Genomic DNA, 22,802 nt, shown 5'->3' with positions numbered 1-22,802 from the left:
ATAAAGGGGAAATCTTACATAAAAAAAAGTGCTCTTGTCTACTAGAGATAAGAACTCATAGTTGTTTACAATACAGAGATATCTCCTACCCTGAAAATATGTCATGTGGAATCAACTTAGACTTCAAGTGATTAGATACCATTCATCCAGCCTTGAACCCTGGACCCCAGACATAGAAACGGCACAGTTCCTCACAACAGCTACAAGAAACAAATCCCAGCCGGGACAGCCTTAATACTGTGGGGCCACCAACAAGGACCAGCTCTAACGTGATATCCTGACAACGAGGAAAATGTGAACAACCTGACCTTAGAACAGACTAGCCTACCTTACCAGCCAATGACAAGACAAAACCAGAAGACTTGTCACCCTTTGGTAGGTCCAAAAGCCAAGATCGTGAGTTATAGAGGACTGGCTGCTAGAACCATGACCAGACTGTATATATCTTGGGACCAATAAAAAAGCCCTAGTTTAGGGTTTGAACTATGACCTGCACAATACTTATGATCCCCAGTTCCAAAGGTCTGGCAGAGACAATTGTAACGGAATGGGGCTTCGGGAAGCACAAAGAAAGACGCTATCCTAGGCGCCATCCCAGGTTCAACACAAAGACCAAGATCTCCAACCACAGAAGATGGATTAAAATGACACTGAAGGAACGGAACCTCAAGAACCACAAAGACTGACTTCATCATAAGTCCCACCTCAGGATCCGTGCAGATACAGAGACCTCTAGACACAGAGGTCTGATTGTATCACACAGGACAGGGCAGAAGTCTTCCACACACCACAAAAGCACCACCGGGAAAATAAATGATCCTGAGCAGAGTCTATAGTTGATCCCATGACAATATACTCCAAGGACGGAGAAACCCCATATTTCTTAGGCCAAGTGAATTCCTCTTTGAATGACCCCAATATTTACTGTGCCAGGGCAGGAGGGAAAAAACAAACAAAAAAAAAGTACAAAACCTCGGTTATTTTTTTATATATATATTATTTTTTATCTTCATTTTTTATTTTTATTATTATTATTATTTTTATTTACCTACCTATCTTTGGTAGATTTCTCTGTTTGGGTGTGATTATTGAAATTGTTGTCCCCAGTTATACTTTTTTTTTTTCTCTCTTCTTTTCTTTCCTTTCTTTATGTGCTATGCCATGTTTCTTATTTCAAGACCATAGCGGTTTTTGTTTTGATTTGTTTTTGTTTTTCTTTTTTGTTTTTGTTTGTCTGTTTTTCTTTTTCTTTTTTTTTCGTTTGCTTGTTTTTTTGTGGTGCTAATCGATATAGCCGGAATCCTCACTGGATATTTGACACTTCTTTTGGTACGGGGGGAGTGTTTCACCTTCTTTATCTCCTTGATCTCTCAAAGCGTTGATGAGAGCCCCTAGAAGGATTCCGCACATTTTCGGCATATTAGTCTCTTACCCCAGCTTATTTCTTTTCTCTTTTTCAAACAAAACCATGCATCTTGAACTAACTAGTCCTACCTCCAGTTAGAGGGGGAAATAAGGGAGACATCAAGACCAAACAGGTGCAAGACTACTAGGTAGTGGGTCAGATACAGAGGGGACCACATATTCTAGCCGCCCTGAGGGTGAGGGAAGAGGAAATGGGAGGGAGGACAAAAATGGAGGTATAGGTAAAGACAATCTGGTGATGGGAATCCCCCTTGCTTTTATGTAAATATGTACCTAAAATAATATTGTCAACAATATGTAAGCCACGATGATCAAAATAAAAATCATATTAAAAAAAAAGAAAGAAAGAAAGAAAGAAAGAAAGAAAGAAAGAAAGAAAGAAAGAAAGAAAGAAAGAAAGAAAGAAAGAAAGAAAGAAAGAAAGAAAGAAAGAAAGAAAGAAAGAAAGAAAGAAAGAAAGAAAGAAAGAAAGAAAGAAAGAAAAGAAGGAAGGTAGGAAGAAAAAAATTACAGATAAGTACTTCCTTCTTGAAATGCAATTCAGACTTCTGAGAATACCTTTTACACTCTCTATAAATCTTCTACTCTAGAAGCAATTGTAAGCCTCAGAATTTTTTCCCAGTTCAGCAAGCATTGGACAGCAAGAAGGTACTTAAAGGCATCCTTCTTCACAGATATAGACTGTTCCTCCTGGGACTCCTTCTGCCTTGAGCGAGTGGGTAGAGGGAGGTCCTCTCTGCTCTGCCAGGGAGAAAGGCCACCAATTGCATTGTGCCTGCGAATTTCTTTCAAATTTCTTCTCAAAATTCTAGCCTCCTTTGGAGCTTGAGGTAGTCATTGCTCAATTAGCCTAGCTATTTTACTTATTTGTTTTATTTACTTATTGTGTTTATCATAATTTAAGAAGTTACAGTAGCATTCAAGTCTATAGAGTTGACATAAAAATTTACTACTACTCATCACCAGCAAAGTACCATATTTTTCCAGCGTATAAGACGACCCCCTAATTTTGCAGTTAAAACATAGGTTTAGGCCTATATTCGCTGTATCAGACAGAACGTTCCTGTGCTGCAACTGTATTTACCACAGTGAGCCAATCACAACAAGCAAAGGTTCAAAGGTTATACTGTAATAGACTTCCTCTCTGATGAGCAGGCTTTTTACAGTGTAGATTCGGATACAGAACATTGTCTAGTTTGCACGCATAAAAAGCCTGCTTGAATTGGCTGAGTTAGAGAGGTGGTCTGAGCAGCCTTGCAGTGATTGGTGCAGGATCGAGTTGGAGAATTCGTTTTGTGGCAATATTCAGACAATTTTTGTTTAGCGGCATATTGAAACATTTTTTGGGATATTCTTGGCATATAAGATGATCCCCGATTTTCGGTTGACTTTTTTTGTTTCAAAAGTCATCTTATGTCCCAGAGACCCAGGAAGAAAATTTCCAGGAAGAATCAAAAGTCATCTTATACACCGGAAAATACGGTATTCACAATCCACCACACACCCAATAGTTTCCCTAAATCTTTTCTAGAAGTCTTATTGTCTTTCTTTTTACCTTCTTCCTTCTTTTGTTGATAGTTTCTTTGTTCTACTGATGAATAAAATCATGCTGTATTTGTCTTTTGCCCTTGGATTTTTTTGTTTGCTCTTTTTGGGCCACACCCATTTGACGCTCAGGGATTACTCCTGGCTATGGGCTCAGAAATCGTCCCTAGCTTGGGGGAACCATAGGGGATGCCAGGGGATTGAACTGTGGTCTGTCTTAGGCTAGCGCTTGCAAGGCAGACGCCTATCTCTAGCGCCACCTCTCTGGCCCCACCCTTAGACTTATTTTACTTAGCATATACCTTCCAGCCCAAATCACATGACAGCCAACTGGATGATTTCATCTTTTCTTGCAGCTGTACAATATCCTTTGTCTGCATATATCACAATTTCTTGATTTGTTCATCTGTACTTGGACTTTTGAGTTGTTTCCATACCCTGGCTGTTGTGATGACCTAGGTATTTTGTTTTGGTTGGGGGGGGCACACCCAACATTATTCGGGGTTACTCCTGGCTCTACACTAAAGAATAATTCCTGGTGGTGCTCAGGGAATCATATGGGAAGCCAGAGACTGAGCCCGTGTCAACTGTGTGCAAAGCAAGTGCCCTACCTGCTGTACTATTGCTCTGGGCTTGGAACAAACTATTTTAACTGCATAGATAAAATAAGGAGTTCATGTCACTCATTTTTCTCAGCTTTCAGATTATAGCTAAGCTTCTGATGCAAAGCATATTGGTTTAGTTGTTTGAAATTAGTGTAGACACTTGTGTATACGAAAGTCTATTATTAATAGTATTGTAAAAACACACTCAGTAAAACTTGGGAGAAAAAAAGAAACAAATGTAGACAATACAAGAACTGTTCTAAAATGATTCTATATGAAGCATAAAAAGGGGCAATTACAATTTTATATATGATGTTGTTTTGCATACAATAAATACTGAGCAACATGCATACATTCATTTGCTTTTGTGTTTCATTCAAAACTAGACATATGTTTTGGTCTTCTTTTCTTTCTATCATCCTTCCACTTTAGATTTCTTACTTCCTTTCTCTCTGTATCAAAGGAAAGGCTATGTCTAACTTTGAATCTCAGTACAAAATATGTATGTGTGTATATGCATGCATACACAAGGATGCATGCAGAAAATGTGTCTGAGGAGGTTCCAGTTTGTACCCCATTGGGCACACCCAGAGTTCTGGGCAAGCATGTTCTATTACACATTTTAAGCTTAATTTTTCTTCAGTATTCAATGCCATAGGAAAACAACATGTATCTGAGGCCATTTTATGCAGAAAATAAGTGCAGGGTATCCAATAATCGCGAGGTTATTTAATTTCCCAAAGAGAGAGCCACACAGATAAGATAGGCCCAAAGCAGACCAGTCATTCTAATTGCCACTTTTCTCTTTCTCTTAGGCATACCCAAAAAATCCACAGTTCCTACTCAAAGCCTCTAAGGACAAATATGCTTCAAGGCAGAAAATTTCACTTTAAAGAAAACTAATAGAGCTCAAATATCATATTTTATGCCATAACTCCAGGGTCTAGGACAGAACCTTATAATTAAGCTCATTAACATTTTTGTAACAAAGGGTATGAACAGCCATAATACATTAATTAATGCCTTCATTTTCAAGACATTGTTTTAGGTCAGGTTTTGCCACCTAATGCTAATGATCAAAATATAATGATAATAACTCTTGGTTTGGGGGGTATTGGGATTGTATTTTCAATGTCTTTAACTTGTTCCATCAATGATTCATCTTTTCTTTTTCTACTGCTTCTCTCTTCATTCATTAGCATTAATGGTGTGATATTGAGGCCATTCCTTGTCCCACACCACTCTTACTGTTCTTAAAGATTTCAGGGATGGGACCATAAAGATAGTACAAGGTTTAATGTGCTCGCTTTACATGTAACCAACCAGGGTTCAGTCTCCAGCAGAGCATAAAGTTCCCTCAGATTCCTACCAAAAATGATCCTTAATTATAGAGCCAGGAATAAGCCCTGAGCCTAGTTGAATGTTAATTGCACTTTATCCTGCAACTGAAAGCTTCTTTGAAAATATAGAACATTCTAGCCTAAGGTCAATATTTGAGTTTTGGCTTATTGAAACAATTCTGTGTCTTAAAGAGCATTGAAGACTCCACAAATTGAGAGATTTCTACAGAAAGAGAGGGCCTCTAACTAGTGTTTGATGAGTAACACCAAAAAGAACATTTTATGCACTGAGAAATTCCCATACCCTTCATTTACTGGCTAAATCAATGATGGTTATTAAGTGGTTCCTAAGGCCCCTTGAAAACTGCTTTGTAGTTGCAGATGACTTTTTGAAGCAACCTAAAGTTATATACTATGCGAGGAAATAAATCTTCAAAATACAGTCCAGAAAAATGCAAATGTGAGATGTTTCAAACAAATAATAAAATTTTACCCTCTGGACACTATGGATTTTACATCTCACTTGTAGATTTTATATCTCACTTTAGATCATCTCCAAATTTCATGCAGTACACTCAAAAGTTACCTGCCTCATTTATGACCCCAATAAATAGTGTTATTTATAGTAACAAATAGGTTGAAGCAGCCTTTGTCCACTTAAGTATGAATGCATAAACCAAAAGTGGTATACCTGCAAGGGAATATCATTCTTCACTTAGAAAAGAACTCTGTCAAATGCTAATTCATGGATCGACCTCAGAGACATTATGCTAATAAAATAAACTGGTCACAGAAAGGGAGTTACTGTAATATTCCACCTGCTTAAATATCTAGAAATGGACATAATGTAGAATTGTGGCTGTCAGAGCCTGGAGAGAGTAGTGGAATGTTGCTATTTAATAGCTATAGTGCTAATTACACAAAAGGAAAGGATCCTGCCTGACAATGAGAATAATTAGTCCCACTGAACTATACACGTAAAATGGTCAAGAATGGCTTCTGTGGGGCTGGAGAGATAGCATGGAGGTAAGGTGTTTGCCTTTCATGCAGGAGGTCATTGGTTCGAATCCCGGCGCCCCAGATGGTCCTCTGTGCCTGCCAGGAGCAATTTCTGAGCCTGGAGCCAGAAATAACCCCTGAGCACTGCCGGGTGTGACCCAAAAACCACAAAAAAAAAAAAAAAAAAAAAAAAAAGAATGGCTTCTGTGGTATCTTCAGTTTACCATAATGAACTAAAAAAACAAATAAAGAACTTCTTCAAAAAAATATAACACAAGTGGTACTCAAGTGGATGGGCCTTGAAGACATTATGAAATAATGAAATAAGCCAACCACACTATATTGTACAATTCTTCTAGGTGAGAGACCTAGAAGAGTGGAACTCATAGAGATAGAATGTAAAGAGAGGTAGGGGCAAGAGCTTAAGAAGCAAGCATGGGAGTTGTTTAATAACTGTGTGGTGTACTTCTGGAAAGATAGAAGGTTTGAATAATGGTGATGACGTTTGCAAAACAATGTGGATCCATATAGTGCCATTCAATGGTAGATTTAAAAAGTGTTGAAGTGGTAATTTTTATTGTTTATATATACTACATAGTATTTTTCAGAAACGTTTTCTGTTTCAATTATTAATGATTCCCAGTGGAAAGGCATTGACATATACCTAAAACCAAAAGGAAAGGGGGAAAATAAAATCAATTACCACCAGTAGGGACACATTTAAAATGGCCTTTGTTTTTATGTGAGCATTTTTAATTTACAGCAATAATGATTTTGACAAAAGGGAACCAAATGAATTGCAGCTTTAATAAAAAGAACACAGTATCATTTATGAAATTAGGTATAACTATTTTTTATTTAGAATTTTTTCTTAACTATTGTCATGATAAATCAAAGCACACACCACACCAAATGAACTTTGCTCACAGCTATTGGAAAATTGCTAAATTACATGAAGATCAATCTTTCTTGATACCTGCCTGTCCTGATGTCTCAAGCTTTTGGAGACTGTTGGTGCCAGCATGCACATCTGCCTTCTGCTGTGAGGATGGGCCCATTTCTACAGTGCATGGATATCTTTCAGATACAACTCCTCAAACACAACTGCAGGCTCTTACCACTTATAGCTCTGGTACTCAACTTAGGTTATGCACATAATCACCAGGGAGATTTTTAAATCCAAATACCCAGTCCTTTCTCCAATTCCAGCAAAGAAGTTGGGAGCCAAGTTCAAGATCATGTCATAAATCCACTCTATTTTTTTCCCAGAATATCTGGGAGAGTAATAAGAACTACAGTTGGCTCTTGAACAACATAGGTTTAAACTATGAAAATCTGCTTAATCAAGGATATTTTTCTATCTGTGGATTCCTTATACATTGAACCAATACACTGCAGATAACAGTAATTGTAACAGCAGGTGTGAAACCCATGAGTACTAACATATGTGTGTATTTTGTAGCTTAAACAGGTCTTAAAAAAATCCCTCACCCTCTATTGCTCAAATAGAGATACCAGGAAATGTTTGGGTAGAAAACTCCCTTTTTTCAGCAGAGATAACTTCTGTTTTTGTTTGTTTGGTTTTTGTGTTATCATCCAGTGGTGATCAGCACTTACTCCCAGCTCTGTGCTGAGATATCGCTCCTGATGTTGCTTGAAGACATAATGGTAGGGGATCTAACTGTGTTCTACTATAGGCAACCTAAGTCCTGTAACCCTCAGCCTAAACCACCCATTAGGATTTAAAAGTTATATTGGATCATCCACTGCTTGGGGATTTGGTGCCCCAACTGTCTTAGCCACTTGTTTGAGTCAACTATACATATAATTTTATCTTTAAAAAATAGCTTCTTGGGCCCTGAGCGATAAAGCCGCAGGGTATTTATCAGCTGACCTGGGACGGACCTGGGTTAGATTCCCGGCATTTCATATTGTCCTTTGAGCCTGCCAGAAGTGATTTTTGAGCTCAGAACTAGGAGAAACCCCTGAAATTTTCAGATACTCCAGGAGCTGACCTTGAGGTGGTAGTAGACAAGTAGTAGACAAGTTCCTGTTGGGGGTAAAACAAGCAGAGGTCTAGCTGTGAGGACTGTACATTCCAGGGATCACAGCACAGCCCAGGCCTCAACTCTTCTCAGTCTTCCCAGACTTCCTTTCCTTGACCAGAAGGTGTTGATGCCAGTAAAACTTTCTGAATGCAGTTTCCCCCTCTGACAAAGAGGATGTCCTAAGACTGTAAGACACAGAGTGGTTGGAGCAAACATGGGCAAGGTGGAAAAGTTAAAGATATATGTTGGGAGAAGAATATATAGAACTTACTGATGAGTTTCAGATGAATGTTGAGGCAAAGAGAGAAATTTAAACTATCTTCTAGGTTTGAAATCTAAGAAACTAGGTGGATAATTCTGCTACCATTGTCTGAAATTCTTTAGGAAGGATCGATCACTAGCCACAGAAATTTTGTTGTTCATGGAATTAGGGTTTCCAATTGAATTTTCAAATTATTTACTGCCTCTTTAATAATACTTACTACTATTTTGTGTTCTAAGTTCTATTAATACATTACATACTGGTTTAATTTTCAAAGCAGCTCTACAGAGTACTAGTTTCCTGTTTATGAAATTCCTTAGGCTACCTATGTCTCTCTATTTCTTCCAGTTTTAACATTGCAGGCCTCTCCCCTTTGCACACACTAAACCTCTATTACTACATGTATGTAACATCATTGGTCTAGAATACTCTGCTCACCACCTCCATTCTTCTCCTTGGCAGTTGAAAGACCACTTACTCAATTTGACTATTTGGCTATTCAGGTGACATTCTGGTCTAGTCTATCTATTTATTGATTCACTTTATAGAACAGCTTTATCCAATGTCCATATGATATTAAGTATGTCTTTTGGTAATTATAGTTAAGCAACTATTTGATGAACCATTTTCTCTATAAGTATGTATTATGGAGAATACAACTATATTTACTATTAGCTATCAATGATATGAACTTACTATAAAATTTACCTGTGTTAAAAACAATTACTAGTCACACAATTTTATTTATGCTAAGCTAGGTGAATTTAATTTTCATAGGAATAGGACTGCATTTGCTCTTAGCACTGTGTTCAATATATGCTAGCTGTCCAAATGTATCTACTGAATAAATGAAGGCAATGCTAAGACTTTATGAGATTACAGAACTTCTCAAGGTTACAAGTCAATTAATGGTAGAGTTGTGAACCCAGGCTTCACTGATCCTCCTACTACATGGTTTTCTGAGCACTGCCAGGAGTAATCCATGAGTACAAAGCCAGGTGTGGCCCCTCAAACAAAACAAACAAAATGCAAAGCTCTTTAAGTCTCTTTAAAGACAATGAACTGAGTTAACATGGGGTGTTTTAATTCTGTGTGACCTGAAAGGTAGGTAGTTCAGCAATTGGTTTGATTGGCATGACTTTGTTATTCCTATGCTATAGGAAGAAGGGATAGATCTTGTCTTTGAGAACTTCAAGCACTTGCATGATCAGAATGTCAGCAGAGGGGCCAGAGCAATAGCACAGCAGTAGGGCATTTGTCTTGCATGCAGACAACCTGGGATGGGACCTGGGTTTTATCCCTGGTATCTCATATGATCCCCTGAGACAGGTAGGAGCAATTTCTGAGTGTAGGTAAAGCCAAGAGTAACTCCTGAGCAGAGCCAGGTGTGGCCCCAAAACCAAAATAAATAAATTTTAAAAAAATCAGCATACTTGCTTTCTTGATATCTGGGGGGGAGGGGTTCTGTGTATGTTTTGATTGTCAGGAATGGAAGCTCAAAGCTGGTCCAGTCACACCACAGCAGTGTCACCACCACAGCCACACACATGTGATACTATCAGCCTAAAAAGGCATGGTGCCTTTGTGAATTTAAAAACTCCTATAGTTCTGAGACTCAGAAGATTCATATTTACTTTCAATCACGGACAAGGCTGGGACTAAATCCGTGTCTCTTGGGTCCTGGTCTAGTCCTCCCGTATTTATTATACTTATTCTTTGTGCCTAAATGAAATGAGATTCTCAGAAATATGGGTTGTCTCTTAGTGGTGAGCCCTCTCTGTGCTTCTGTGATTTGTGCCATGTACATGTACTGCACATGAATTTATTAATAATCTCAAAAGGCAAAGGGTCAGGTATGTGACTAAATTGTAAAGTACAGACCTTGTATGCATGAGTCCTGGACCTATCCCTGTCAATACACGAGCATACATAAATACACACACCATTAATTAATAAGTAAATGTACAACAGGCCTAATTTTTTGTCATTATGTCCCAGTAGATTAAGTAGATTAAGGGTAGCAGATGGATATTTTTTCCTTTCTTCAGGCCCACGATTCTTTCAGAGCCAAAAACACAGACCCTAGAACCAAATGTGTCTTTTTAAAAAGAAATCAAAATGGCCTTTGCCTGGACTCCTCTGAGTCATGGGTAAATACATTAGAGAAGGAAATGAATTCAATTGAGCTGGTTCAAATTTCATGCCATTTGATTTTAATAGAAAGAATATTAGCCCATAAATAACACTTTTAAATAGACAGAATATGAATATGTGCAGTTCAGTGTAGAACCAGAGATATTATTTCAAAATCATTTAATTTGATTCTTCTCAGGGGAACAGAAACAGGCGTTTTAGTGGCCAGAGAGGTAGTTGACTGAAACACTAATAAATCTAGGAGCAGATGAATAAACCACTGTCCCACACAGACTGAATTTAAGCAACTCTGAAGCAGGAAAAGGCTCTGCCAGACATGGGCAGAGCTGTCACAGAACAGAGGACAACCCTGTAGGTATTGCTTGCTCTTCTTTATTACCACTAACCAGTGGACCCCTTTGCATTTGAATTAGCAACCTCTGCCTCATTGCCTTTAAATAAATTACTGAAATTCATATCTTATTTTACCAAATGCAGTTCCTCACCTCTGCCTTGACATATGTATACCCTTGTGGGTCTACACAGGCCCAGCAACAATAAAAAATAAGCCAATAACATACACTTCCCTTTCTTTCCAACCCACATATTCTAGAATATGTTAAGAACATTCTAATGGAACAGAGTGTCAAGTGTCTTTTTAGAGGATTTCTTGCAGTCTTTCATTTGCTTCTTAGTGTTTTCACTTTCCTAGAAATACATACAGCATTTAAGTTGTCTGAAATTGTTTGGATTCCCCCAAATTTTTAGCCTAAGTGATATATACTGATGTAATTCCAAGAAAGAAAATACAGAAAATAAAAAGCTTTCTTTCTTTGTTTCTATGGGGTTGTTATTTTGAGAGGGCACATGGTGATGTACATGGCTTCCTCCTGTCTCTATGCTCAGAGAACACTCCTGGCAGGATTTGGAACCATATGGGGTTCTGGAAATGGAACTCTGCATATGTAAGGCAAGTACCCTATGCACTGTACTATTGCTTCAGCCCCAGAGAAGATTTTCTAAAGTATGTACCTGTTATGAACAGAATGTTTTTCCCTCTTCACAGTTGGTATTATAAAGTACTGAATGTTTTTTTTGGGGGGGGGATAAAGCATGATGGAAAGTTTTGAAGGGAAATTGCAATCAGAAGGAAGCCCCTATTGATTTTGCATAAGTCTCTCCTATTTTCACTTTGTCTGCCTTCTTTCTGTGTATTGTTCTATTCACATGAGAGCCCATGACTGGATCAGTGCCCCATTTTAACACAATCTCTTCAAAGACACTGGCTTCAAATACATGCCAAGGGCTGGTGGGAGGGTCAACCAATCCATTTTAGAGAGATAAAATTTAATTGATCACACCCTCTGTCCCAAGAACTTTCACTTGGAAAAGACAAAAGGTTCCTAAGTAAATAGCACTCAAGCATCACCCCAAGATTCATGTGTTTCCCTCAAACCAGAGGTGATAAGTATAAAAGGAGAGATATGTAACAGAAAGAGAATGAGTGAGCATTGAAGTAGATTGTACGGAGATGGTTTCACCAAAAATGCAACATTTGCAGGGGCCAGAGTAAAAGCACAGTAGGTGAAGCTTTTGGCTTGCATGTGGCTGACCTGGGTTTGATTCCCAGTGCCACTTATGACAGTAGTGTTCCCTCAGTACAGAGCCAAGAGTAAACCCTGAACACTGCTGTGTATGCCACCCACACAAAGACAAACAAAAATGAAATGTTTGTGGAAGACCCTAGAGAAGGGTGGGATAGTAGGGCTTCTGCAGAAAGAATCTGTTTGAAGAAGGGGAGAGGCCGTGACTTGGATCTAATATTTTATTGGAGATCTCTTTGGAGAGAAACATGGTTTCTCTTAGGTTCATTATAAAAGGCTGAAAAGAACAATAGTGGAAGGAAGAACCCAGGCATGAAGGTAGAGGGACAACCTAGGTAAGGAAGGACATTCATTTAGATCAAAGGGTTTTCAGTGGAGTAGATGAAAAGTGGAATTTTATCTTCTCATTTCATTATTTTTATTTCTTCTTTGTTTACTTTTGGTTTGGAGCCTCACCTGGCAGTGATCAGGACATAATTCTGACTCTGTATTCAGGGGTTACTCCTGATGAGCACAGGGTCAGGGTCAGCCTCATACAACTTCAAAACCCTACTCACTGTACTATTGCTTTGGCTAGTGTTTTAATTTTTTTATCATTGATGCCATGTTGGAACTTTTTTTTTTTTTTGGTTTTTCGGGCCACACCCGTTGGATGCTCAGGGGTTACTCCTGGCTAAGCGCTCAGAAATTGCCTCTGGCTTGGGGGGACCCTATGGGATGCCAGGGATCGAACCGCGGTCACGATCTTTCCTTGGCTAGTACTTGTAAGGCAGACACCTTACCTCTAGCACCACCTCGCCGGCCCCAATATCATCTATTTAAAAAAAAAATAAACATCTTTTTTTTCTGAGTCAGCCAAATGGGGTCAGAAGCATAGAGACTTCCTGTCTGCCTCTCATCTCTACACAGTCTGTGAACCTACATCCACCATAACTAGCACTCCAAGTCCATGCTTTTTCTTAATGTCAATGACATAATGAAATTTCTGTCCTAGAAAATGTGTAAGGAAATAGAGCCTCTGCTCAAGGCTTACAGAATAGTTTCTCTGTCCTCAAAATCCAAGCTTAAAAAAAAGGGAAAGCAAACTGAGTCTTGGAGTTTGAAGGGTGAAATGTCTCTTCAGGGGAGAGGCTGCCAAATCTTGCCTCTGACTAGACAAAACTGAGTCCTAAGAATTTATTTACATTGATACATCCCCTATGTCCCTGACTGGTCAGTATAAACTTGTGGAGTGCAGTGTGGTTCTTTCTGCACCTCTAATTCTTATCATCAGCCTCAAAAATACCCCAATAATGTCTTTCTGTAATTTTCTGTACTTATGACATATGCCCATTGTATATTTCTCAGCTGTGCATGCTTAAACATTTCCCTTTTGAATCTATAGACATTTCTGGAAACTAACACATGTATAAATTGTGCTGCAGAACAGAAAGCCACACCTCTCCCTTTGTACTCTCTTTCAAGCTATTCTCAAGAAAGTTCTGGTAGAATTTCTTCCAAAGTGTGTTTGTTTCATGCCCATTTTGTATTCAGTTTTCTCTGTGCTTTTTGGAGGAAAAAACTATCTTCATTATGTTGAATTTTCTTGGGTAGGTTATGGTTAGAAGTAATTCTTTCCCACTGTTTTCCTTGGAGATTACTCCCAAGCAGTATGTATGGAGGTCTCAAGGCTATTGCTAGACATATATAGCCAACCAGATCAAACTGCATGCAAAGCATGGGGCTCTGTCCACTGATCTATATCCCCAGCTGCACACTGTTTTTTTATTTAGTTCTATTTTTAATTTCTTCTCAGGAGACTTTCATCAACAACCACAACAGCAAAAATGGAGAGATAGACATGAGGTTCCACACTTTTATTCTGTTAAATTGATTCATTTAGGAAAAAAACATCTATTTTCATAATTGTCTCACAGTAAAAGGAACATTTTTGTGTCAGAAATTAAACTTATTTTTGAAAAAAAAAACTGTTAATGTGCTGAATAAAAATGTCACTGGAATAAAAATGTACTGGAAGTCTCCTGTTTTCACACAATTGTTCCTATCTAGAAAATAAAGGAGGAAGTTTACATTACCTTTTGGAATCAAAGAGAGGGTGCAAACATATGTCAAACACAGGACCTTGTCCTTATTCCTCTTCTCCTTTCTCATCTCCCTACCTCTTTCCACTACTCTACCAGTTTTTTAAGAAATCATTTCAAGAACTGCAGATAGGGAAAATGCCAAACAAATATGTTTGTGTTAAGAAACCCTGATTATATGGATTGTCTGAGACAGTAAAAGAAGCAGTGTTGCAGCTCAAAAAAATACTACTTTCCTACTTCTAGCCATCCAACACTTAACCCTCTATCTCTTTCTTCCAAAAACATGCATTTAGTGGGTAGATATGCCCAAATGTCCAAATCCACCAAAATAAAGAGCTCTTCCTTTGCTCTCAGCACACATATTCTCCAAACACCACAGTGAAGCCTATCAAGTGCTTTTAGATTTAGGCCACAAGAAAACATGCAATACCTGCTTAGATCCCTGAGGAATGCCTCTTTTCAGGGGAAAGTTTCATTGACAAGCTAGCCTGCAAAGATTTCTAACTATTCCTCTCAAATACAAAGCATTTTGGGGAAGTGACTAGTACTTACTCTTCAGTGATTCACTGAATCAATACTAAGCCTGTTCATTCTATTCCTCTCCTTGAGTTCTTGTAGAAACATACAAGAGTGCCAAGTAGATAACATCCTGTAATCATCCAATGGGGCAAAACAACTTGAGCTGGCAGCTCACTCCAGCTCATCCATACTAGAACTAGATTGGTGCTGCCAAAAACGCATTGTTAGGAACTCAGGCAAGAGGCACTTTCTTCTGTTGGCAATTGGAATAAAACTCCAACTGAGCGCTTCCTTTTATACCCAAATAATGATTGCCTAGGCTTGATTGTTTAAAGTATGACCTTGAAGCATCCTCTAGTGATTTGGGGAACCCCGGAATGCATTTTCCCATTGTCACATGCCCTTTTCTTCCCCTCCCATGCATATCTAGCATCGATAGGTTGTTCTATCCACTGGGGGAGGCAGGTGGCTGGCTGACATAGAAACAGGGACCTGGGGGCCGGTGAGGTGGCGCTAGAGGTAAGGTGTCTGCCTTGCAAGCGCTAGCCAAGGAAGGACCGCGGTTAGATCCCCTGGCGTCCCATATGGTCCCCCCAAGCCAGAGGCAATATCTGAGCGCTTAGCCAGGAATAACCCCTGAGCATCAAATGGGTGTGGCTCAAAAAAACAAACAAAAAAGAGTTAAAAAAAAATAAAGAAACAGGGACCTGTTCTCTCTTGTCCTGGAGCTTGTACTTTTTAAATGAGGAAATCTCAGGAGTTCACTACAATGCATGGACAATGACTTTTTCACATCCCATGAAGATGCCTGTATTCATATTTTTCATACAAGAAACCCATCTGGAAAGATTGTATTCTGGGTGACAATAGCAACCAAGCAGTCTGGAAAAGGCAACTCTCTAGATAGTAGAAAAAAGTGAGGGGATGTTGGCAGGGAAGAATGTAAAAAGAGGGAGGAACAGGGAGAACAGGGCATTTTCAGGACAGTGAAGTGCTTCTGATGCTACTGTACTGCTGGGCACAGAACATAATACATTCTTTAAACTCCTCAAAATAATATTAAGTGAAGGTAGTGGAAATTATGGGCTCTCAATATAATATTGTATCACCACTGCCACATAAATCCCACAAATTGAAATCTTGAGGTCAAAACAGGTCCCAGAACTGCATTCCTGTTAAATTGAACACAAAAAAAGATATACACATTGTGTGATTTCATGTGTGTGAATTGCAAAAAAAAGCAGATATAGATAAGAAATAAGACAGCAACAGAGATTTGGCTCCTTCTTTGCCATAAATGTAACCAGGATCTTTCCCAGGATTCATAGCCAAAATGAAATGCTTCTACCATTTATCCAATAGTCTTTTCTGTTCTCTGTTCTTTTTTATCTCTTATTTCCCAAATTCACTAAAGTGTAGATAAACTGTACTGTGAACTCTGTGTTCTGCACTAGAATAACATCTGCCTGGAGTGCATTGAGGTTCTCACATACACACACTACCCTGGACGACTCCTCAAATCCTGGTTGGTGGTTTAATTGGATCTTGCTGAAAAGGGTATGTGTAATTTACACAACTTGGGGCAGGAGTAACATTCAAAAATGTTTCCATTCATCACATAGAAATTGAGAAGATGTACATATTTCAATTCTGCTGTGACAGCCTGGTATTATCATTGCTTTTTATATGTCACTAGCAGTGCCTGCATCAGAGTTTTTGTTTTTTTTTTTTTTATCTTTCTGATTTGGGGGCGGAGGGTCACACCCAGCAGTGCTCAGGGCTTATTCCTGGCTCTACGCTCAGAAATCGCCCCTGGCATGCTCAGGGTACCATATGGGATGCCTGGATTCGAACCACCCTTCTGCATGAAAGGCAGACACCTTACCTCCAGGCTATCTCTCCAGCCCCATCTTTCTGATTTTTTAAGCCAACCCTCAGCACTCTTCATAGCAGGCATGGTCCTAATGCCTCCACAATATGTATGCCCTCCCTCCCTCTTTTCTTTCTTCCTCCTTCCTTCCTTTCTTTCTCCCTTCCTTCCTTTCTTCTTTCTTTCTTTTTCCTTTCTTTTTCTCTTTCTTTCTTCTTCCTTCTCTTTCTTTCTTTCTTTCTTCTTTCTTTCTTTCTCTTTCTTTCTTTCTTTCTTTCTTTCTTTCTTTCTTTCTTTCTTTCTTTCTTTCTTTCTTTCTTTCTTTCTTTCTTTCTTTCTTTCTTTCTTTCTTTCTTTCTTTCTTTCTTTCTTTCTTTCTTTCTTTCTTTCTTTCTTTCTTTCTTTCTTTCTTTCTTTCTTTCTTTCTTTCCCCAGAAGTGCAAGGATTTAACTCCTGTTTCTGCTCAGGGGTCACTCTGGGTGGTGTTTTGGAAACCATATGCAGTACCTGGGATCAAACTGAGGTTCAGGGGATGCAAGGCAATCTGACCAACCTTGTTGGTCTCTCTCTCTCTCTCTCTCTCTCTCTCTCTCTCTCTCTCTCTCTCTCTCTCTCTCTCTCTCTCTCAAACTATTTTGACGATTCCTCTAGAATTTTTCAAAGTGTGATCTATTGCAGCATGATCGCTAGGAAAGGGGGTTGAAAGTGTAGAATATGGATGGTACTCTAGAATCATTGATTTGTAGAGAAGTGATGTGTAAGGAGCTAATATTAAATTAGATTTAGGAACTGAGGGAATTAAAGGAAGTCAGGGCAAGACTGGCCTGCAGGACCAGGGAAAGAATTCCAGTGAGTTTAAGAGGGCCTAGCAGCAAGAGTTGCTGCAGAATTATTTCTATTCACCCAAGAGCCCGAAGGGAATCAGGAAAGATCTACCCAGACAGACCAAAACGCAACACCTTTCAATTGCTAGGTCATCTCTAAACGCAGGATCCTCTCTAAGCTCTGGTTTGGCTTCCTGAGAAGAGAGATGTTCATATAGTCGCTGTCCCTGGACCCACTGAACGTTTTAAAGGGGGGGGGGGGTATTAGCACCTCCAGGAATTGTTTTTGGCCAGCATAGGCAAGGAAGGAAGAGTTCACAAAACCTCAGCAAAATAAATCTCCTTTTCAAATTAGGAGCACCTAATAAATGCAAAGTGAGGACTACGTGACATTTTAAGGGGAAGGTTCCTGAGATGGTAATAACGAAGCTGGTCTAGGGCACACCCAAGGAAAGGGTCTGCCTGGAGTGTGCTCTTAGGGCAGCCTTGAAAACGCAGGCTGAGCAAATGTGCTTTCTAATTTGCTCACCCCGCATATCTACTACTGTGCCCAGCATAGAACTAGGTCACCGGGCTCTGGACAGCGCCCTCAGTCCGGAGACCCGCATGCGGGACCAAGCCGGGTCGCCAGCTTCGCTGGGGAGACACGCTGGACAGCAGGCAAGAAGAGAGCTGGCGCATTACAGCGTCGGGGGTGCCCCCACCCAGGACTCACAGAAAACTGTAGGGGGCTCATGGCCCGCCCTCGTTCTCCTGCGCACGCCCGCCCTGTAGGGGCGCGCCCGGCTCCCCGGGCTGCGGCGAGCGCGCGCGTGCGGACCGGGCGGGCGTCGGCAAGAGGCGCGCGCGGGAGCGGAGCCCGCCGCTCACCTGCCGCAGCCGCTCACCTGCCACGGAGCGCGCCTCTAGCGCTCCCCGCGCCTCCGGAGCACGGCCCCAGCCCGGTCTAGCCGCAAGCATGCGACGCGGGTAGCCGGTGCGTTCCGGAAGCTGCGGAGAAGCCCCCCTCGGCCTGGGCGCGCCAAGGTGACCCCCGCGAAACCCCACCTCGCCGTCCCCACGGGCTCCTGCCTGGATTCTTGGGTGCCTGCCCAGGAGCGGCTCCGGGCCTGGACGTCTTATGTCCGTCCCTCTGCTGTCTGTCAGTCTTCCTTCTGCCTCCCTGCACACCTTCTCTCCAAACACCTGCCTTTTGTGGCTTGCGTACTGGGCAAGTCTGGGACCCTCTTTGTTCTGGCTGGTGTGTGTGTGTGTGTGTGTGTGTGTGTGTGTGTGTGTGTGTGTGTGTGTGTGTGTGTGTGTGTGTGTGTGTGTGTACACATGCTCGATTATGGGGGGAGGGTGGGGTTGGGTGGAAATAGCCCATCCCCGGGTAGCAATGAGGATGGCGGACCTGGGCTCCGCGCTGCTGCAGCGTGGTTTTTCTGGCACCACCAGCAGCAGCAGTAACAACAACAACCCAGATGTGACGGGGCTCTCCGCCCAGAGCTGAGCTTTTCCAAGGTGTGTTGGCGGCACTTCAGCGAACTCGCATTCGAGATTCAACGTGTGTCCGCAACTGGAAAGCTTAGGACCCAGCCTACCACCCCACCCCCACCTGCTACCTCATGCCCAAAGGGTATTTTTCTGTTGTGGGTGTGCAATCACGGCGACTTTGGCTTTTGTTCGACTCCATGCCATGCAAAATTCACGACGCTGGTGGCATTTGGTAGCAATATCTGAGCCTGGGCTGCATGCTTTCTGTTGGGGTGTTTTGTTGTGAATTTTGCATGCTTTTGCATGATTGCCCTCTTTCACTAACTAAACAGTAAAAAGCCTGTCTTTTCGTTGAAGAGCACGGGGGTTAAAATGAATGAAGACCTGAAGGGCAATGTAAGCGGGCTGCCTCGGGATTATTTAGATGCCGGTGCTGTGGAGAACAACTCAGCTGCTGTCTCCTCCCAGGTCCCTGTGGTAAAGCCTGAGCCAGAGCTTGCTGTCAACCCCTGGGATATAGTCCTCTGCACCTCCGGGACCCTCATCTCATGTGAAAATGCCATCGTGGTCCTGATCATTTTCCATAATCCCAGTTTACGAGCACCCATGTTCCTGCTCATTGGCAGCCTCGCTCTTGCAGACCTGCTGGCAGGCATTGGACTTATCATCAATTTCGTTTTTGCCTACTTACTCCAATCGGAAATCACCAAGCTGGTCACCATTGGGCTCATAGTCGCCTCTTTCTCTGCCTCTGTATGCAGCTTGCTGGCTATCACCGTGGACCGCTACCTGTCTCTGTATTATGCCCTGACCTATCATTCAGAGAGAACGGTTACCTTCACTTATGTCATGCTTGTCCTGCTCTGGGGGACTTCTATCTGCCTAGGGCTGCTGCCCATCCTGGGCTGGAACTGTCTGCGAGACGAATCCACCTGCAGTGTGGTCCGACCCCTCACCAAGAACAATACTGCTGTCCTCTCCATCTCCTTCCTCTTCATGTTCGCCCTCATGCTTCAGCTCTATATCCAGATCTGTAAGATAGTCATGAGGCACGCCCACCAGATCGCTCTGCAGCACCACTTTCTGGCTACTTCGCACTATGTGACCACCCGGAAAGGGGTCTCCACTCTCGCCATAATCCTGGGCACCTTTGCTGCCTGCTGGATGCCCTTCGCCCTCTATTCTTTGATAGCGGATTACACCTATCCTTCCATCTACACCTACGCCACTCTTCTGCCTGCCACCTACAATTCCATCATCAATCCTGTCATTTATGCTTTCAGAAACCAGGAGATCCAGAAGGCTCTCTGCCTCATTTGCTGTGGTTGCATTCCATCCAGTGTCTCCCAGAGAGCTCGGTCACCCAGCGATGTGTAGCCGACATCCATCCAGGGTTAGCCTTTCCACTGATGGCTGCATTTACCAAGCTCTCCCACTGCTTGAACGCAGTTGAGATATGGTCCTTCAATTCTTTCTGTTGGCTTTGCTCTCAGGCCACAGGAACACTTGGCATCTTTGCAGCATTCATCATTCATTTAGAAGAGTTTAAGTGATCAAAGTGAAAATAACATTGGTCAGTGTTCAACCTTGAAAAAAAAGTTGCTTTATTTTTCTCATTATTTTGTTTTGTGCTAGAGGGTGGGTTTTTTTTTATTTATTTGGAAACAGAGTTTTTGTTTTTTATTTTACTTAGAGAATTGGTCTGGGAGGAAGAAAAGGGCTGTTTCCTGGCTAGGATGTTATAAAAAGTAAGTTAATTGCACTTTTTTTTTTACCAGATTTTTTAATAAAATTGTGTTATTGGGGAAAATGGAATAGAAATGATTTTTTCCAGATTTTTTAATGTCAAAGTATATTTTCAATGTTGTATGGGTCTAACAATTGAAACTCATTCAAATCAGTGAATATGGTTTACATGGTTATGTTTCAAAGCAACCTGATATTAATATGAGCTCAGCAATGAGTTATTAATACTGAAAGTATAAACCCATTCTTACTCGTTCTTTCTTTACTTTCAGCAAACACTGTTCATAAGAATTCCTTTAGTATTCTATGATTATTCTAACTTTCTGCACTGTTGCCTGTGATAGCTAGACCACTAGTTTCAAATGTTGCCATAAAAAACAGAATCAAATAAATAATTTTTCTGTGTAGATTATCAATATATCCTCTATAACAAATTTTAAAACTTGTTTGATTTACATATAAAATAAGAGTGATTAGATATACTATTGTCATTTCTTGTGCTACAGTCTAGTCAAATCCAAGAAAGAAAAGAAAAAATTAATAATTTTTATTGAAATTTGATTGATTTTATTTGGGTGTTTATTCTGAAATATGAATTAGCAAAACTATCAAAAATATAAAAAGCATCACCTTCCTATATCTAAGATTATATTGTTATTCTTGATTGAAACAGAATTAAATATTGTACACCCAGTATTTCTTGTTCTATATTGTCTGTGGTGTGCATGCATTTGAAACAGGTGGCCTCCTATTTTATAATTACCTTGTTGTGTGTGTGACATACATACATGATTGAAATAGAATTCTATATCCTGTAGTCTCATGTGTACATTGAACCTGTTGTTGTTCACAAAATGTTCACTTTGAACTTCTTTCTTTCCTTGAGTCACAAAGTGACTTACATACAGTAAAAATGGTGTTTCCTGTGCTCAGAAAGCAAAGGTTTAGTTAGGAAATAACATGAAAAGCTTATTTTAAACATTGTAAAATCACTGTGTAAGAATCATGCCTATTATTTGTGTGAACGTGTATTTGGCATAGATACCATCCTTCCCTTGACAGTGGAGTTAAGAACTGTGTCTGTTGAACCAACTGAAGAATTTACGCCTAGCACACCAACTCAGTATGTGCAGACAGTTAAGACTGGTATTTCAGGGTTCTTGGGGAATTACTGATAGTTAACAGGTCTTCTTAGTTTATCCCTTCCATTGTGCCCATGATCTCAGTCCCCTTCTGGCATCTTGCATGTAGATGCTATTTCTCCAAGTCCCTTGTAATGTAGCATACATGTGAATAAATCCTATACTTGAATTTTGTCTCTCCCTTAGGTAACTTATTAAAGCAAGAGAGGGATTTCAGGAATGAAGATAAATTTCATTACATGTCACTGTGTGATCAGCCTAATCAAGTTGATGCCTTTTAAAATATGTCAACATGTGATGGAGTTGGTATATTGAATGAGTCTGTCTCTAGACACTTAAAAAGTAATGGCCATTCTATGTGAGGAATGATAAGGTACGTTGGTTTTGACATGGTCTGGGAGGTTTCCTGAATGATGCTTTAAAGCAATAAATTGTATTTTTGAAGAAATGGTGGTTCGTTCCCATTTGCTTATCTCTAAAAGTATAAATATTAATGATAATAATATATACGGTGCACCAGGTTGTCTATAGTCTACATATTTTTTTCTTTCCTACATACACCTTCGATCCCTCACTGACTCAGAGAGCAGAGCTAAATAATTTACAGCCTTTTATTATCACTATGCTTTATTTCTGCAAATAAAACATCAAGCTTCCTATGTAAGATTTCTGACATCATTCTCAACATGGATCTACATACAGGAGGTTAGGTGTTTTCTTCATTAAATTTTTCCTGCTTCAGAGACATGGTCAATCCTCAAATGTACATTCAAGTATTTGAGTGCAAAGAAATGAGGGTACTATTATGACACAGAATTTTCCCTTCATTTATTATCTTAAATAATTTCATCTCCTACATTAACATGTGTTGTCAAGATCTTATAAACACTAATAACTGTTTTTACTCCTGTGTTTAAAACATCTGACCTCAGTTAAGATAATTTTGATTGAATTTGTTCATACTGTTGACTATGAAATTTTGGGTTGATGATGTGGATTCCACAGGGTTCTTTATTTCTACTGAGTTAAAAGACTGAAAAATGTGTTCATCTTTCAATATCTGTGGATATGTTAATGTGACTACATATCTGAAAACATGAGTTTTCAACAATCAAATGCATCATAAGAAAAGTCATGATACCAATTTATGTGACTAGAGTTCTTGATTTGAAATTAATG

The 22,802-nt window shown here is 40.2% G+C and overlaps 1 protein-coding gene across 2 annotated transcripts; it reads left to right on the top strand.

Annotated features, from left to right (window-relative positions):
* The first annotated feature begins 18,096 nt into the window (after positions 1-18,096).
* GPR12 (G protein-coupled receptor 12) lies at positions 18,097-22,071 on the top strand. 2 transcript variants are annotated; one of them, XM_049778298.1, is made up of 2 exons: positions 18,097-18,285; positions 19,093-22,071. In XM_049778298.1, exon 2 carries the CDS (start codon positions 19,108-19,110, stop codon positions 20,110-20,112), a length of 1,005 nt encoding a protein of 334 aa, XP_049634255.1. In that variant the 5' UTR covers positions 18,097-18,285; positions 19,093-19,107; the 3' UTR covers positions 20,113-22,071. The 2 variants fall into 2 exon arrangements, with proteins under 2 accessions (XP_049634255.1, XP_049634256.1); XM_049778299.1 differs by lacking the exon at positions 18,097-18,285 and adding an exon at positions 18,365-18,400 and having other exon boundaries at positions 19,204-22,071.
* The last annotated feature ends 731 nt before the right edge of the window (positions 22,072-22,802 follow it).

The sequence above is a fragment of the Suncus etruscus genome, chromosome 8 (genome assembly GCF_024139225.1).
Source record: "Suncus etruscus isolate mSunEtr1 chromosome 8, mSunEtr1.pri.cur, whole genome shotgun sequence".
NCBI lineage: Eukaryota > Metazoa > Chordata > Mammalia > Eulipotyphla > Soricidae > Suncus > Suncus etruscus.
This window is presented reverse-complemented; position numbering and strand designations above follow the sequence as displayed.